This window comes from Camarhynchus parvulus, chromosome 2 (genome assembly GCF_901933205.1).
Source record: "Camarhynchus parvulus chromosome 2, STF_HiC, whole genome shotgun sequence".
In the NCBI taxonomy this organism is placed as follows: Eukaryota; Metazoa; Chordata; class Aves; order Passeriformes; family Thraupidae; genus Camarhynchus; species Camarhynchus parvulus.
Genome location: NC_044572.1, coordinates 140604647 through 140623629, shown reverse-complemented (window position 1 = coordinate 140623629; position 18983 = coordinate 140604647). Strand labels below are relative to the sequence as shown.

The 18983-nt window shown below is 39.8% G+C and overlaps 1 protein-coding gene across 1 annotated transcript in view; it reads right to left on the bottom strand.

The window, feature by feature from the left end:
* Positions 1–18983, bottom strand: part of NSMCE2 (NSE2 (MMS21) homolog, SMC5-SMC6 complex SUMO ligase) — a 126771-nt gene that overhangs the window by 90395 nt on the left and 17393 nt on the right. The window contains exon 3 of the mRNA XM_030965829.1: positions 9234–9340. Within this exon, the coding sequence (XP_030821689.1) occupies positions 9234–9340 (107 nt within the window). The remainder of the gene's footprint in view (positions 1–9233; positions 9341–18983) is intronic.

Below are 18983 nucleotides of genomic sequence, written 5' to 3'. Positions count from 1 at the left end.
CTACTAGGCAGACTTTTTTATTTTTTAAATTTCAGTAGGCACTAGAATGGGCAGTTACATACTTCAGCACATCACAAGCACAAAGAAGTCATGCTGCTGCTTTGAAATCACAGCACTAGCTTCCCTCAACAGGAGCAATGTGGAATAGGAGAAAGAAAAACAGTTTGACATTTGCAGCACAGGTTGAGCGCGTGTTAAAAACTGTGAGAAACCCATTATTCAATTTAATGAAATAAATATCACCAAGCTACTCTTAAGTCCCAACATCAAAAAATAAAGCAAAGAAATGCTCTCCATTTTAACAAAAGCTCTAAATACACAGTTCTGTAAAAGTGAAAACATGCACTATGAAACCATACTACAAAGTTGTATGACTTTGGTCTATTCTAAATGACATGCAATAAGTTGCATGCACACTCCTGTTTACACCCAGGAATGAACAGCTCAACAAGAAAAAACCCCAAATAATATAAGTCATGAGGAAGCTAGGAATGAGAGTTGCAGCTCCTATCACTAACTCCTTCTTAGCTGAAATTTTTTAACGAAAACAAATTCATGGAAGCAGGAGCCACCAAAAAAAAGTGTGATCTAGTTAATGCTGTAAGCAACATATCTGTGATTCATTATAAATCTGCTAAGAATTTTGCTGAGGGAAAATCTGGGTAACTGAGTATTTTTATTGATAAGATCAGTTTAAAAAAATACTAGGAGAAAAATGTAAATGTTTTTAAACGAGTGACTTAACATTTAAAATTTTGGAGAAGGAATTTTAAAGTATCCAACATATACATATAACTTCTGGAAACAATTACAGTAATTAAAACAATACTCAACCTTTGGAGGGAGACATTTTATGGATGGCATTCCAGAAACTGCCTCCCCACTGACACTGATCAACTTGGGCGTGTTCAATTACCAGCAGAAACTAATTTAAAGCAAAACTCCTGCTGCTGAGAATCATCCAGGATTTAACACTCAACCTTCACCCCCTGGCTCCAAGGATTTAAATCCTTGACTGTCAGCAGGAGCTTTCTAGATGAGACGATTAATTTGAAATACTATTTTCACTACTGAGCAACTGAAACTACAACACCAGTGTTTCCAGTAATAAATTTCATCTACCAAAAAAAAATCCAGTATTTGAGATTAAGATAGTTTTTTAATCTGGCTATTTTACCTCAACACCTACTAGTTTCATTACATTTCAAAATTTTATCTTCTTTCTCTAGGCTTGGCTAAACCAGACAGAGTTAACTCACATTGACTCTGAAATGCAGACACTGCCTAGAAAAGTAAGGATACAAATCACAGAGACTTTTAGCTGCTCTATGTGTGACCTTCTGGAATTTCAGAAAAAGTTCAGACAGCCAATTGCAATCTTCAGTGTTAAAATAAAATCATTAAAAACTGAATTCAAATAGCTTTGAATTCTTTAGGTAGAAAAAAATATAAATCTCTTACAGGCTCTCTTACAGACAGTGATATGAGATGTTGTCCACATGACTGAGATTGTGGTTGAGCGAGACGGTAAATTCAGTTTCAGGATGCCTCCTATGAGATCAAAACCACCACAGCTGCATGACACACAGAGTGTAACCCACACTGCCAATTCTAATTTTGCACAGTTAAGCTCCATCAGGTAGTGTCTGTCCTGCAGCCAGAATACAGCCAGCATAAACAGTATCATGTGATCTGGCTTAATTGATGAGCATGTGCTACCAGGTGATTTGGAACTGCACAAATGCAGTGTTAATAAACACAGGACCACAGCCCAAAGTACACAGTGAAACAATTTGTCAAGGTCAACCACACAAGCTGCTAGTGGACCTGAAAATAGCATCCAGTCCTCCTTAATCGCAGGCTAGTTTGCTACCTACTGGGCAGCACTGCTGCCCAACATAGCAGACACACTTTTCAAATTACCATGTGGTTCTCAGGACTTCTCTGGCACATTTGTTCTTAATACCACCCCTGCTGCCACCATATCTACAGAGATCCCAGTTCCATGTGATGGCCCTAGGTCCACAACATTTCTTTTTACCCAAATCTTCACTGCTATCCAGCTGTGGCCCCTGCTGCCCCACTCCAATCCAACACAAGCCAAGGGCCATTTCAGCAACTACAATGTTGACACTGCAGATATTTAGGAAAATGTTTAGCTTGGCCAATGTAAGCAACCACAGTGAAGTCAAACAAACCTATGTCCATATGCAAGAGTTTCCAGGGTTTATTCTCCAAAAAGCAGGACACATTTTTATGCTTGCTAGGACATACTAAGACACACTACTGAGGATCTGCTATATAACCCACATAAAATGAAACACTATTTCTACTTCTTTATATGCTACTCACTAAAAAAAAATATTTGAATTGCAGCTCACCAAATGTTGACTCTAACATATTACTGTAGAGAACTACACACATAGATCACTAATTCTCAGAAAGTAAAAGGCAGCTTCAATCAAGTGCTTAGCCCAACACATACAGAGACACGGAAAAAAAGTAAAGCAAATATTATAAAGTAAATATTAGAAAAATGTTGAAATGCATCTTTGTCCCAGTTTGTGCAGGAAGCAGAGAACATGCCTACAAGTGAGCTGTATTATTTGAATTACTCTTTGGAGATGGCAGTAGGACAGAGCAAGAAATACATTATTGATTAGAAATTGTATCAAAGAGTACCGAAGAAACTTTAAAATATTAAAAAACTCCATAGCTAGCTAATGCTAGAAATAAGCTTCCCTGTAAAAGTTTCAGTAAGTCCTGTGGCATTAGATAGATAGATGATAGATAGATAGATGATAGATAGATAGATAGATAGATAGATAGATAGATAGATAGATAGATAGATACAGAGGCATAATTGTAGAGTCACATATTCTTTTCCTCTACTATCCTGCCAAAGTCATTATAAGGATTTAATCCAATGCCCACATTTTGCTTATTCTGTAAGATGAATGATCAGTCTCTTGTGGTTTCATTAGTAGATAGCAAGTAAACAAGAACTGGAGTTCCAGTTAGAATTCAAGGTACCAAACTAACAGCCAAGACGAGATCCATTGTTAAAAAAAAACTCTAAACATGAAGTAAGTTCTCCAAAAATCTCCAAAGACATTGGCATTGGTACAACATCTTTCACCAGGGTTTTGACTTGTTGCTACTGATGGTGCACCTCAGTAAGCTCTGACTGAATTTCAAAATAGAATCACTTGCTTTTACAATTGGAGAGTCAGGATAATGCAGCAAAAGACTACAAGGGTTCTTTTATTCTCTCTGCCAGCTCAAGAAAATATTTATCCATTCCACTAAACCCATTTTTCTGGTACTTCACAAAGACCTTCCTGAGCAATTTCTGTGCAGCAGAGAACCTTTTTGATAAAAACTTAGGTCCCAAAATTGTCATGCTAACAGACAATATTTCAGAATCAAGAAACACTGATGGCAGAGGAAATGCCCTGAGCTCAGCTGTACAGCGAAGGTCAGAGTTGCAGATATGGATATCATCAGTGGATTTTGCCCTAAAACATGTTGTCATGACAGTGAAGCAAGAGGGAAAACAACGAGCAAAGTGCTTATTAAGAAAGTGTCAGCACCAAACAAGGTTGTTCCATGAAACTAGAAAGTTCCATGTCAAGAATTGTTTCACTGACAACACTGTAATGAGTATCACAGTGCCAGTCACTGTCAGAGAGTCCCAAATCAGCTAAAACACATGAATCCCTCGGGATTCATAGTCTTCCTGGTACTTATCCCTACAGAAAACTAAGTGACAATCTGATTTTTAAGCACAGCCCTGTCTCTAATAGGCAGCATTTGCCACATACACTGAACTCAGTCATCACATTAGTTCTGCTGCCATAGCTGTGCCAGTGAAGATGGGGCCTGGCTGGCTGGAACCACATCCTCTGCTTGTTCTTACTGTTCCTTCACAGACCACTGCAAATGGAGCTACCAATGCAGATGGGTTTTGTTGCTTTAGTTTGCTTTGTCAAAAGAGACAACTTGGACATATTGGCAGAACCTTCTCGAGTAGGACTCCTGGCCTACAAAGTTATGCTGGCAGAGGCTGGTTAACAGAGGTGCTAAGTCCCTTTCATTTTTTATGAGACCAAGGAAGACCATCCAGTCACCACAGCATTGCACTATGAGTTTTAAGCGAGGAAACTAGAATTCTGCTACACAGGTTGCAAATCAGAGACCATGAACTGCCCAGTAGTTTTAAAACAGGATTCTTTACTTTTCTGCAGAGGCTTTTAGATCACTCACAAGCTGCACACTTGGAATATGACCTACATAACTGAAGGGAATTATCCCTCTGCAGGATTACAACCTACACAGTTTGCACTAAGATAGCAGACCCCAATGCTAAGTAATCTGCTCTAAATTACTGACCCATTGGACAAACACCCCCTCTTATTCACACTCCAAGGACCGTGCTAGTCTAAAGGGAAGCACCATTTTCAAAAATACAAAACAATTTTAAGAGTAATTTCTATATATCCTGTAGAGACAAAATCACTCTTGTAAAAGGAACATGGTGCACCCTTCACCTTTGCAAAGGAAGAATGAACACTTGACAAGGTGTGAAGTCACACAGGCATAAATGACCAACACATCCAGACTTCAAATCCTCTCAAGACATACACTTACATCAGTTGTATGTAGTAGTTTTGCAGATAAAACCCAACAAAGAACATTTTAATTTCACTTCCTGGGTTCAAACTATAATTAACTTTGAATTAAATTACTATTATAATTGCTCAAATCAGTCTCCATGCAGGATAATCAGAAAACAAAGATGTCAGCAGCCACTGACAGTGATAGATATGATTCACCAAGAACAATGTGGGAAAGCTCGAGCAGAAGTAGGGATAAAACCCAAGCACCAATGCAACACCTAGTATTTCCATCTTATCTTCAGCTCAACACCACCTCCTTCCTAGCACTTTTTCAACCAGTCTCTTCCCCATATGTCTACATGATCTCAAGACTTTCCAAGACCATCTCCTTTACCTTTTCATCTGCCTCTCCTCATTCTCAGTGCTTCCTTCTCTTGGTTTTTTTCTTAAATATGTCTCCTGTATGTTTCTTCCACCTTGCTAAGGTTTGGATTTGATTCTGTCACAGTGCTCAGGTTTAGCAAAAGGCAGACAAAGTGATGTTTGGCAAAGAAGAAACTTGCAAAAGGAAGCGCTAAGAAATCCTTGCCAGAGATGCCATTACCACATTCAACAATTTCCTGTCATCTGCAAAAGAAACAAAATAGCCCAGGCTCTCTTTCCCTAAAGGAGAAGGAAAGAGAGGTGGGAATAATGTGACTTTAGAAGTTAGTTTTGCCTTCCTTGTTCTCTAGTTTGATCTACAATACACTGTAATTCATTTTATCTAGAGAAGTCTGGGGACTTCAGAAAATTTACCCCAGCTTTTGCAGTCCCAAAGAAACCAAATGCTTGAAAAGCTGAGAGAGTGGTGAGTCCACCACCACCACCATCCCTGCTAAGCCAGAGAGCAGAGTAGAATTGAGGGAGCAGGCACAACTGTTGAAATGAAGTACCATGAGACAGTACAGGAAAACTAAACCTGCAGGAACCAAGAGCCACGAAGCAAGAACAGGAGGACGCAATAAATCAAATTACAATGCCAAGTACAACTTTGCTTGAACATTGTGTTCATTAAGTAAATTCAGTATAACACCTGTCTGTAGGGTACAACCATGTCCTGCTCATATAGGGCACTTCCTCAGAAAGCATGCACAGTAAAACAAATGTGCACTGGGTCTTACATGCAGACAAGAGACTGCAAAGTGAATGACTTCACAGTTAGGTTGTTACATATACGGAAAATGCCAATGTTTTATTGTTCACAGAGTATAAAAAGGAGCCCCTGGCATATTGAAGACGTGTTAGCATTATGGATTCACCACCTAGAACCTGTTCTGCGCACAGACATGAAATAAAATCAAGTATCTTGACTCTATGAGGGGATTGTCTTCCTGAACACTGGGTGAAAGAATCCATATTTAGGATAACACAATATGATGGCATTCTGGCCACTTGAGAACTCTGTCAGTAGGGAACACTTGAGCCTGGGTTCCAATCATTTGGGTCCATTTCAAGAGTATAAAAATTTTCTGGAAGAGGTACTGCAGCTCCATCAGTCTTTCGCTGTTACACAAAAAATAAGAGTGCTGTCTGGACTTTGCATGGTAAGGACCTGAATATTGGTTCATTTCTTTTAAAAATACCCATTAAAAATGAAAGAAGAAGCACCAGCAGAAGTCCAGTCATTACACAGGTACAAGAAAATCCAGTGGCACAGGGAGTTTCCACAGACAAAGGATTTCCCACAGCCTATTGTTGGAAACACTGTGATTCAACAGCTCACTTCTTGCTCAACAGGCTGCTGATTCAACCAGAAGAGGATGCTGGTATGTCTCACCTTCTGCATTCCACCTACTGCAGACTAAATCAACAAAAAAACTGGGTTTGAGAAAACATGTGACTATAACTCATGCTAGTTTCAAGTTATTTACATTACAATCCTTTGGTTGTACAGTATCACCTTTTTGTCAATGCCATTTAAAGATACACATAATAAAATAATATATCAGGAATTTTAACTGCTGCTGTCTCTTATCTTGCTAAATTCCAGTTGGACATTTTACTAGAAGTAGCTGGTTAGAAGGAGAAACACAGACTATAATACTTTCAGATTCACTGCTGTATGAGGAAACTACAGACCAGAAAAATCATCAACAAACTTATAAAATAATCAGATAAAATGTGTTTTACAGCTGGAGACAAATCCTGTCTATGAAGAACAGTCTGCTTGTGAAAATTAATGACCTGCTGCAACTCCCCAGAGAAAGCCCTCAGGTAAGGAATTCAGATGGAAGCAGGCAGCAAGTCAGTGGAGGCTATTTTAAACCCAAGCTATTCTACAGCTACTTCCAGGTGCAGCCCTAAATTCAGCAACAGTATCTGTTTCCCAGAAGCAGATTTTAAGCTGTCTCTGACAGGTAACTGGAGATGGGCAGTGCAGCTCCAGAGGCATGGCATGCAGCTAGCCTCCAAAATAAAGCATGAGCTGTTATTTTTCAGAGAACAGATTGTTCTACAGCACAAGTTATATACATTTCTTTCTCATATTCACAGAGGTTTCTGGATGCTGGCAGGGGAAAGGACAAACAATTCCCTAGAGTGAAGTAGGAAGCAGAGACAGGAGAAGTGTGGCTAGAGGCTAACAGATTAGCCATTACCAAATTTATAATCCATGTAGACTCTAAAACATGTTAAATATCTTGGAGCTGTATTTTTAGCACCTTAGGACTGAAATAACAGGAAATGAGCTTGTTTTAATGACACAAAGAAGCTGCATGAGAGAAAAAATGAGGGGAAACGGAAAACTAACCCTTCCAGGTGTATTTTTTGCACACCGGCACAGCTATGCACACAACAGATACTGCTCAATTCAATCCTAAAATTCACAAATGTATCACTGCTCTGCCGAAACCAACAAAAATACCTTCACTTCAGTGAAGCAGCTGCACCTGTGCTCCACTTAAAATATCATGAGTGATGCATCTGAAGTAAACAGGACTTGAGTGTTTTGCTGGTGAAGGCACAGACTTGCTCCTTATAATCCTAAACTTGAAAAAATGCTGATAAATGGAAATAATGAGAGAAGTTAAACAGTCATTGTTTAAAATTACTTGAAATTCCTATTTTAACAACAACACATCAGTTATCAATTGGCTTATAATCAAAATATAAACCAACTGTGTTTTGCTCAAGTCTGGATAGGTATCATTAGTCTCTAACAATGAGGACTGTGTTACAATTTACCAGGAAAGCTTTAAAAATCATGAATAGTCCAAATAAAAGGAAAAAGTTCTGAACTATCCAATATAAATTAGGAGGTCTGCAATTATGGTGACATCTGAAATGAAATGTATATTTAAAGACCACATGGAGAACAGTGCCTGTAGCTACTTCTGTCCAACACTTGCTGATGTAGACATAGTTTTGAACTCCTTTTAAACATATATATTTAATTATCTGAATGAAGATTTTTCAGTTAAGCATCTGATCAGATGATTTAAAAAAAAATTAAAGGAAAACCTTTCTAAAAGAGAAAAACCATGTTGGCATCTCAACAGAACTAGTGGGAAATGCATTATTTTGCTCTCCTTGTACTGCTTTTAAAAGAACAAAAAGCAAAAAAATAGCAAGGTGGGTTTAATTGAAAAGCTCCACTACCGTAACATTTTGAAACACGGATTTCCCACCTTGGAGGGAAATCAGGGATGTCCTTTGGCCTGTTCTAGAGAAACCACAGAAAACCGACAGCGACAGGTCTCTGTGCAGACACACACGGCAGTGAGCTGAGTTCTCGCGGCATCGGCGTGTCCTAAAACTGAGGCTCGGCCGCGCTGGACCCGGACCTGGACCTGAACCTAGACCTGCCCCTTCCCGGCTCGGCTCTGCCGCGGAGCCGCCGCGCGCTCCTGCCGGGCCGGGAACGCGCCGAGCCCGGGCCGGGAACGCGCCGAGTTCGGGACGGGAGTGCGCCGACCCGGGGACGGGAGCGCGCCGAACTCGGGACGGGAGCGCGCCGACCCGGGGACGGGAGCGCGCCGAACTCGGGACGGGAACGCGCCGAGCCCGGGACGGGCAGCGCGCGGGCGCTGCGCCCCCTGGCGGCCACTGGCAGCGCCGCCACTGCGCCCGGAGTTTGTCCGTCCTTTGTCCGCCTGTCCGTCCTTTGTCCAGGGGCAGAGCGAGGCCCTGGTTCATAGAGCGAGCAATCCGCCAGCTCACCCTCTACACGCAGCAGCCAGGTCAGGTGGCAGGAAGGCAGTGGGAAGCAGATTTCAAACCTCGGCTCTCTGCAGCCGCAGCCAACAGTTTGTTCCTCACTTCAACTGCCGCACTTCCATCTTCCACAATACAGACGTGGTATCACCTGAGAGTGGGGAGTCTTAACTACAGTGTCCTCAATCCTTCCCAAAGCACTATCCATATTCCGAACGCTGCGGGTTTGGTGGGGGGAAGTTAAAAACTCTGCCACCCTGTAGGAAGCTGGGAAGAAAAGTCAAGAGTACTGGCAACTTCAATATTTTATACCTGCTGAAGAGCTGTCTTTGCAATTGTGTATTGTTTAAATGTAACATTTGTATCTTTTGAAAGATAATATTTAAATAAGAGTATGTTTTAATAACTAAAAATATTTACCTGATTTATGGTGTCTTCAAATGCTTTTATATAATGATTAAGTTCTCTGTCCATTGTAGCATATTCTAACATGACTTTTTCCATACTGTTTACATCTTCTTCATCATCTGCAAAATAAAATACATGGAACATGGGTGACAATTGTATTATTTTTAGGCAGCATTTTTTCTTCACAGATGTTTTATTTACAAGTATTCATGCCATGAATATCTAATGCATTTGTAAGTCTCAGCAGGTGTTTTCAAGCTATTCAAACATACACTTTTTTCTCATTTTGCAACTGTAATCTTTGACATTTCTTGGGTAACTTGAACAAACAGCTTACTCAGAAGACACTTCCCTGGTTTCATGTGAACAAGAGAGAGTATGTGTAATTTCATCTACCAACACCTAGTCATTAGGCAATCAGGATATTTTCTGCAAAAGTTGTATTTCATGACTCATCACATTGCCTCAGAAATAGTCAGAAGAAACTTAAATGCCCTTGCAGTACAGTATAGTTCACAGCTATAATTAGACCTCTTATCCCCAATAAACACAGCTACAGGAAAATCAAAACAAAGCTAGCATTTTATAACACAGGAAATAATGGAAGAATGGATAGCATTTGTGATTCAAGCAGTAAAATTCCAATTGCCAGGGAAAATCAATTAACACAGGTCATGTGATTAGTAATTAATATTTAGTTTTATTCTCTTCTGCACGCCTCCTAATTCCACTCCTTTCATCTCTACACCTCTGCTTTCCCATTCTCACATTGCTGTGCATCTGCTTAGATAAGGGCCCTGTGTAGATGCTACAAGGCTGAAGAGCCACAGCTGTTTATTCCTGACACAGCTGCATGTACCACACCAAATGCTGCCAACTGCAGGAGGACAGCCAGCCACAAGCCCTGAATCCATGCAGGATCAGGAAGCTAGGAAACCTACGTTTCCACTTCTGCTACTCCCATTTATTCCTATCCTGCAGTTTCCAGGTATAGAGAAAACAGCTGGACGCAGCTAGACTCTGTGAAAGAGCCCCAAAGTCTGCCATGCAGCATTAGGGGTCATCAGTTGATGGAGCATTCCTTAAAAGCACTTAAGTAGCCAATCTGTGCTGCTTTTAGGAAGAAAATTGTGGTACAGCTTTTCAAATTACTCTTTTTTTTGTGAAGAAAGGAAAATTGCCTTCTGATCTGGCAAACTGGCACACTGCTTAAGTTGCTAACTATATTATTATGTTAGAACATAAAAACCTATCTCTGCAGAAAGCTGACACAATTGTATGTGGCCATCAGTTTGGGAGCCAAATCTGAAACACATCGCTCAGAGACAGAAACATCACACCATATTGAAACAGTGATGGATCAAGGAGACAAAGAAAAAGTGCTAAAATATACTTACACAAAAGAAGTTACATAATAAGCTACGCTATTTTGTGAACATAACAATTACAGTCGTGACATTTCCATTACTTATATATAGGCTTGGTATGTATCCATTTTTCATTAAGTAGATGAATGGATACTGCAGACAGAATCCTGGCATTCCTGCAATTTTCTTCTGAATAATCAGCATTTCCCTCTCCCCTTTCCCTTCCCTCCCACCCAGTTTCCATGTCCTATCTGGTAACTATGATCACACTATTTTTCCTTCCTGCTAGGAAGCATATGAAGTGCCTCCTTCAAGGCTGACACAAAGGACACTCCATGAATCACAGGAAAGGTTTGTGTAGCAAGTAACTGTCATTCTCCTCCCATGGCCAAAATGAATCATATTCAAAGAAACTACACTGGCCTAAATGTTTAAATTTTTTTTAGGGGAAAAGAAGTGCATTGTTAAATGCCAAGAGAGTTGTACAAATGTTGTCTTTCCTAGTAGTATAAAAATAACTTCAGGTGAAGTTGCATGCAACTTGAGAGATGTATTAAAATAAAGCTCAAAGAGGTGGAACACATCTCAGCAAGAGGGACATTATCTCCAAATACATCCTGCTCTACATTCTTCCTGTACTGACCATTCCACCCATCCACCAGCCTGCTTTAAGTCTCAATACTGTTCCCTGCTGTTTCCCTGATGCTATTCCTTCACACACGTTACACACGTCCTGGGAAATTGCTGAACATGTCACTAACACACAACCATATCCTGCCCTTGGAGGCACTATGGACATACAGATAGATCTGAAGGACTGTGTACATGTCAGTTGTTGTCCATACCCTATTTCTGCTCATTGACAGATACTACAGTCCATTTTCTGTCTGAAGTTCAATCCATAGGGTGCTGAGAGCTAAGAGTAAATCTCCTATGTTGCACCCAGCCATTTACCTCCCCATCTCTTAAACAAGATTTTAAAGAAAACTTACATTACAAGCTATTCTATTTGCCTTTTAAAAACTCCCATTGTTCAACATTAAACACAGAATATCCTGCTGTGCAAGGCTGCACTGCTTCCCCTTCCCCTCTAGAACCAAGAGCATTTCTGCCCCTCCCTAGTAGGGAGCAGATGAAGGGCAGAGCTTGGGTGCACATGATAAGAAACTGTGACTGTATGGAGGTGTAAAGTTTTACAGCTCACCAAGGCAGGGATCCCAGCGCCTTCAAGGTTTCTTTACAACAGACTCCACCATAGGTTAATCAGAACACACCATCTGACCTGATCTTACTAAGGAACAAGAAATTAGAAAAGACTTTTCTCTCCTCAACACCATCCCACAACTCATTCTCACAAATCCCACCAAACACTGGTTTAGCAGCACTACAGTATCAAAAATAATTCAAATGTAATAATTGCATCAGGCTTTTGAAATATTCAACAGGTCTTGTCTGTTATTCACTCTGCAAGCCCTGCTGCTGCTTTTGTTTCATATGTGAGGGTGACAGTGGAGATCCATGTAAAGGCACTGACCACTGATTCATTCAAGGCACTGACTCTCTTCCAGCAGACCATGAGCACACTGACTGCTGAATACCCTCCAGCCAGACTCCAACTACAAAGCCAGACAACTCTCCAAAGTACTCAAACCTTGCACTCTGCAGACCAACAACCTAGCTTAACACCAAAATTAAACACTTTGCAAGTGCTGGATGAGTGCCTTTTATTATCTAATCAAAAGTTATCCTAATCTTATTTTTAATTCATATCTAAGGAATGCATTCCAAACTGTCTGCATATGCTTTTAGCTACTGGCACAAAATACCATTGAAGTGCATACTGTAGTCTCCTTGTTATCTAGGCTAAATATGTTGAGTTTAGTAAGCATTTCTTCACAAGTCATTTCCCTCACCACTCAGAGATTACACATTTTGCAATATTACATTTTTTACTCACAGAAAGCCCAGTTCAAGGCCATAATTTCATTTTCAAAGGCCCATGTGCATCATGTTAAAATTAGCTGGCTGAATATGCAGTTTGCAGTTATGAATTCCAGCTCATACAACTTTATGATCTCTTATTATAATGGAAACAGGGATATTATTCTGAAAAGTCTCCCTAAATATTAAAGAACAAAATTGCATAAAGTGACTAGCACGTGTTCAATTTCTTACTTTTGAAGAGACCAATCATACTTAAGTGCCTTAATGCTGATTTAAACCATAATCAGTCAGGACTAAGTTATGTTTCATGATCTCACAGTGTTAAAACAGAAGTTGCAACAACAGAGTCCAGTCAGCACTGATTTAACACTCATCTAAAATTTATCCAAAACTTGCATTTCCTAACATCTGAGTTCATATTTACTTTAGTTTCCTGTATATATCCACAAGTTAGCAGAATTTCTGAAGACTTTTCACAACTACCTCTTTCTGTGCAAAAGTTACCACATCAGTATTTGTTATTTAGGGTATTACAGCTGTGCTGCAGCCAGTACACACCAATCTAAATGAATGAATTTGTATCACCACAGACTATCTTAAACACAAAATAGCCTGGAATACCATGAAATTACAGGAAGGCTCCAAACTTACAAATACAAATGTACTTTAAATTAATGTTTAAGCACACACAATGTGGATTAAGATGAATACGTACACACTTTCATATCTTTATATTATTTGCTAACACAAGTCAAAATTTCAATTTAAAGAAAGCAGGACGTGTCAGTTCTACCTCTGGCACAACATATTAGTTTGTTTTGAAATTCAAGGCTACATGGTGATTTTCCCATGATTCAAGGCAGAAGAGGAACAGTATACCATTGCCTGGAAATTTTGACTGTAGATTTCAGACCTTTAAAACACTTGTTACACAAACACCCACCACCTGAGCCATTAGCAACAGTGGTAGTAGGCAGTTGTCTTCATCTGCCCCAGCAGCAGATAAAACACACTTTGCCAGCAGGTTTCAAGTTAGTGCTGACAGCAAAGAAACACAAGCTCTCTGACTCCCTGATTTAGTTCCATTTTTTGGAGGAAAAAATACAGTCCAAATTCAAGATAAAACTAAGTATTTTTGCTGTCATTTTCAGTAAGTCTTCATTTACAGATCCAAAAGTGTTAAGACTGCCCTATGCACCCCCAGTTCTACTGGGTCTACTCAAAACTGTTGATAATTCAAGTTGGACAGTAGATCTTGAAAAAGCTCTTAACCAACCCACAGTCTCTAAGAACAGATTGAGAACACACTTGGAGAAGACACTAGTGATGCTGAGCAGTGAGAGGACACATGGAGAGCACTGTCCTATGTAGGACAGCACGGTCCCATCTTCCCCCTCTGTCTGCACAGGAGTGAAGCTTGCCACAGCACTCCAGACTATACTGACCAAGAGGAACTGAAGCAGGAGACTGATTGCTTTTGCAGCACTGAGGGTATATGGTCACTTTTTCTCCTGCAGATAAATGGACAGCTCCTCAGAAAACTTTCATCAAAGATTTCTTTCAAAATCTCATTTCCCTGACCTGCAACATACTATACTTATTAGGCTGCAGAAAGAGCAGCCTACAGAAAATTCTAAACAGAAATACAGAAAATTCTAAACTAAAGGAAATGAGAAGCCATACAAAGGAACGGCAAAAAACTGGAGAAAATCAAATTCATCTCCCAAATGCAGGTTTCTTAACATAGAGAAATGGTTGAAAGTAGAATACCCAAAAAATCTCCATGGAGCTGTCTGGATAGGGCACTAACCACTGCAATTCATAAGAGAAGAAAAATTACTGCTGATAAGAGGAGCAACAACCATACAGGAAATGGCAATTGGTGGAGTAAAGGGGAATGTAAGGCAGTAATTGCAAAATTTCCCTCCATGTAATAGTCAGAAGCTACTTACTGCTGAAGCTAGTCATAATGAAATCTCCAGCTTGTCAGGAAATGCCTTAACTAAGCTTTAGAGTATTTGAAGCTGTATTTCCCTCAGTGACCCCTAACAAAGCCACTCTTTCTGCACAGAAAGTTCTCACACACAGGGTTAGAGACTGAGCATGCAGGATTTGAGAGACCAATACTTCCACCTACATACCAGACTCACAAAATGAAATTACATGAGTGACACAAAGAGAAATCTATTCTAGATGGGTGGGCTGGCTTGAGCAGGGGACTGGGGAAGATGACCTCCAGAGGTCCCTTCCAACCTCAGCCAATCTGGGTTTCCATTACATTCTTCTATATTCAACAAACTCATCTCTAAGCCATTTTTCTGAAAGATGGTTTAAGTGAGTTCAAGTCATCTCAAGGAAAGAAGGAATTGGAATGTGACTTTCCAGTATTCTAGCAAAGAAAAAAATCTAAGTAGGAGGAGCAAAATTGAGAGGAGAGTGTGAGGCAGGACTAGCAGTACTTGTAAAGGAAAGACTACCACAGAGAATAAAAACTCAGGTAGCACCAGAACTATCACTTCTGAGTGATTTTTAGAGTTCCATCTTGTTTTCTATTGGGCTTCTGTTACGAAACTGCAAATTAAACTGCAATACTTGAATTCAGTCAAGTAATGAATTTAGGTCAAGCATCTTCCTGTTCCTGAGTAAAGTCTTCTGAGGTTGTATTTTAGAAAAGAAAGGGCTGTGCTTTTTAGTCTGGATTTAAACATTTGCTTTACCCACCAAATAATGGAAACAAAAATCTTTAGTTATCTGTTTCTCTTTGCTTAGGTTTTTAGTTTTTTTTTAAAGTCAATTGAGCCAAGAGCATGTCTGTTAGATTACAAACTATGCCTGATGAAAAAACCCCTGTCTTGTATTACAAACCATTTCCCTGTAGGCTATGACTGTTTGAAATAGGAACAGTCAGTGACCCAGGAGACTCCTACCAATCCCACGGAAAAGAAACCCAAGTACATTACATTGTAGAGAACCAGAATTTCAATAGAAACAGACCATGCATGGTCTGAACACCCAGCTTGAAATATTTCAGTTGCTGAGTGCCCAGTTTGAAACGTCTCAGGGGGCCAGTATTTCCAGTGAGTGGGTGTTACACACATTCTGAAAGCAGTCATTTCAGAGTGGTCATAGGGAAACTGAGGCACTTGGCATTATTAACCACTTTTGAAATTAACTGTATTACTCTATAATAATCACAACACTTTTCCTCAACCTGAAACGCCCTTAAACTCTATTGGCAGCAGATCAAGGCCAACAGTGCTTTTGAAAGCAACTTCCTTGCAGTACTTTTTTTTCACCAGACTACCAGGGGAAGGCTAAAAAGCTATAAAGATCCCAGTTTAGAGATGAGAGCAGTAGCAATGATCTATCTAACCAGGTATATCAACCATGGTACCCATACAGACTGCAATGTAAAGAATGGTATTATCTCTGAACACCAAATGACACTATGCTGAGCTAATGAAACAAACAGGGTTGTCACACAGAATTTGATGTAGCAAAACACTCCAACATGTGCTGACTTGCTTTGCTGTATAAAATCCAAAGTAAAATATTATTCAACACAAATGGAGATGGTTTAATTTAGGCTGAGACACACAAGCAATACAAAGACACAAACTAAACTCTCATAGAAGTAAACATTTGCTATGAACCAGAAAAATAGTTTTATAGATGTCTACATATATTTTGCTATTGTAAGCTCTATACTTGATGCCACATGCAGCACCAAGACATGAAGTCAGGTAGTATGCACACAATTTTCCCAAACAAAAATGGCATTTTGCTTGACTAAACACTAAGGCCTGTACCATTCCCAGACTATTTTCCGCCCTTCTGACAAGAGATCAACCCTTGACCAGCATCTCTTTTCTCCTTACTAAATTCCAAGGTCATGATGAGGATAATCTTTATTTTACCAATAAATGCCTACTTCATTTTGCCGAAAGACCAATTTAAAGTTAACAAAGACAATATAACTATAAGCAGAAGCACTGAAAGGAGGATAAAGCATTTACAAGATGCAATAGTTTTGAGAAGCAACTCAAGCTCTGCACTATCATAATTCAACTGGCATTACTGTGATATCCATCCAGAATTACAGTTCTCTCTTCAGCAAATGACTAAATCAGCATTCCTCAACACCAGCACAACACAAGCCCAAGAAGAACAGAAACACAAGTTATGTTGACAGACAAGCAGCAAGAAAACACCAAGGCTGAGGCTGACATACATTTTCTTTGGCAACAAAGGGAATTTCGCAGGTCATTTCCCCAGGCACTCACTCATCCCTGATGTTGCTCTTATGTTCCTCCTCTGCTGCCCATTAGCCAGGATAATATAGTCTTTCATAGGGTCACACTATAAATTGGATTAATGAAACAATTCAAGCTAAAAATAGCAATCTGTCCTCCAAACCCAAACCCATGCCATTCCAGTAATGGAATCTGAAGTGAGGATATTCAAACAGTTATACCAGTACAATTAAGGGAGTAGCAAATTGAGGTAGGGTGGAGATGGTGGGGGGAAAACTTCATAAATCAACTTGTTCGCCAAGAAAAAGGTAAAGCAACCACACCTGTGTATTTTCAACAGGAGCACAAGGCACACATTATCTTCTCAAAAAAATCTGACCAATCTCTCATAAAGTAAATAAAAAACCTCCCCCATGTTTCCCTAAATATATATATATATTTACAATATCTATAAAATACATACTTATAAATACACACACACACTCACATATCACTCTCTTCCCAGTGGATTTTAACATACGATGAAACTAAGGCTGAAAACAACATTTACAACTAATTTTAATGGGAAAGAATTTTCCTATGACTAACAAAATATTTCTTGCCTCTGGAAGCATGGACATGTCTGCATCACACAATAGAGCCTGGTTCAGTGCCCCGAGCTGCTGCTGACCTTGCCTTCTCCAGAATGAGAGATGTGAGGGCTGGGAATATTTAAAAGTAAGAGGTTTAGTGTTGTCCTTCTTCTACCCACTTTGTCCTCTCAGAACTTGATAAGGTAACACTGGAATTTGGGGAAAATTTTCTTGAAATATTTTCCCTTAAAAGGAACAGCAAAATATTTGTTAAGGCCTTGTGATTGCTATTATTTGATCTCTCAGAATACTTTGTAAAACCAGTATTTAAAATTAAGAATTTCATTTCAAGAATTTTAATGGGTCTTTACCGTTCTATAAAAGACTCACAGGCTGCTTTATGTATGATTTCCCCTGGAAATGAATCAGCAAAATATTTTTTTTATTATTCAAACAAATTCAACTCCTAATTTCTAACTTGTTAGATCTTTTTTAAGCACAATTTCTTCTGTATTACTCAAGATCTCTACTGGCACATTATGAATTCTACAGAGATAGTCCACGCAGTTTTTATTTACAAATCAACTGTATTAATGCTTTCTCTTGCCAAAACCCAATTCTTATTATAGTTTAAATTGCACTGACAGGTGAAAAACAAATATTTTAGTGTGAAGTGCAAGTCTGTCTCTAATAAAAGGCATGATTGTTATGAGCCAGCAGTAAATAATACCATTAGGTTTTTCTCAAGAAAAACATTGCTTCTGTTAATGAACCAATTATATTTCTCATCTTACAGAAGCTCATTCAAGGAGTACCTTCATTAAAGTAAATGCAGTAATTACTTAGAATTTCCTCCATTTAGGGGAAATGGGAAATGGGTTGGAAAGACTTTTCAGAAAAAAAAAATCAGTAAGATAGGAAAACAAGCCCTTTTCACCCAAGATCTTCAAAATTCTCAGAAACATTACTTCTCTGTCCCAAAGTGGAGGCAGCCTAGCTCAGAGCTAACAAGCCCTCATCAGAGCTTATTTAATCACTGTAATGTTTCAGTAAATGTTGCTGTCTTGGTTCTAGGCTTAAGCTACCATAGTTTCTGAGTCTGGTGCAGCTACATCTGAGCTGAAATCCAATTGCAGGGATGAGACTGGTGGCACTACAGGAAACAGGAGGCATATGTGCATCAGCAGTGTGCTGACCGGACATGGCGCTGTGACCTGGGACAGAGCATGGCAGTCACCTCCCAAAGCGGCCAAGGGCTGTATCGTGCACAGGTCTCACCTCAGACCCTCACTGCACATGGGTCAGTCCTGCTGCTGTGCACAAAGTGCTCAGCAAAGCCAAGTGACCACCAAAGCTCAGAGACTGCTATCTGCAGTGCACGCAAAGCCCCACGAGCAGGCTGCAGTGTGCACGAGCCCTAGTACAGGAAAAAGCAACAGAATGCACATCAAACAGGAAGGTAAGACCAAGATAATCCCCTCACTCCAAGACAGTCCATCACTGTCTTACTTCAGCACAGTTCAGTGGTCATGGCTACATTCACACACATAAAAAAACCCACAGAATCCAAGCTAAGCTTCCACAACCAACTGCAACGGCTTCATGCAGACACAAACGAACACTCAT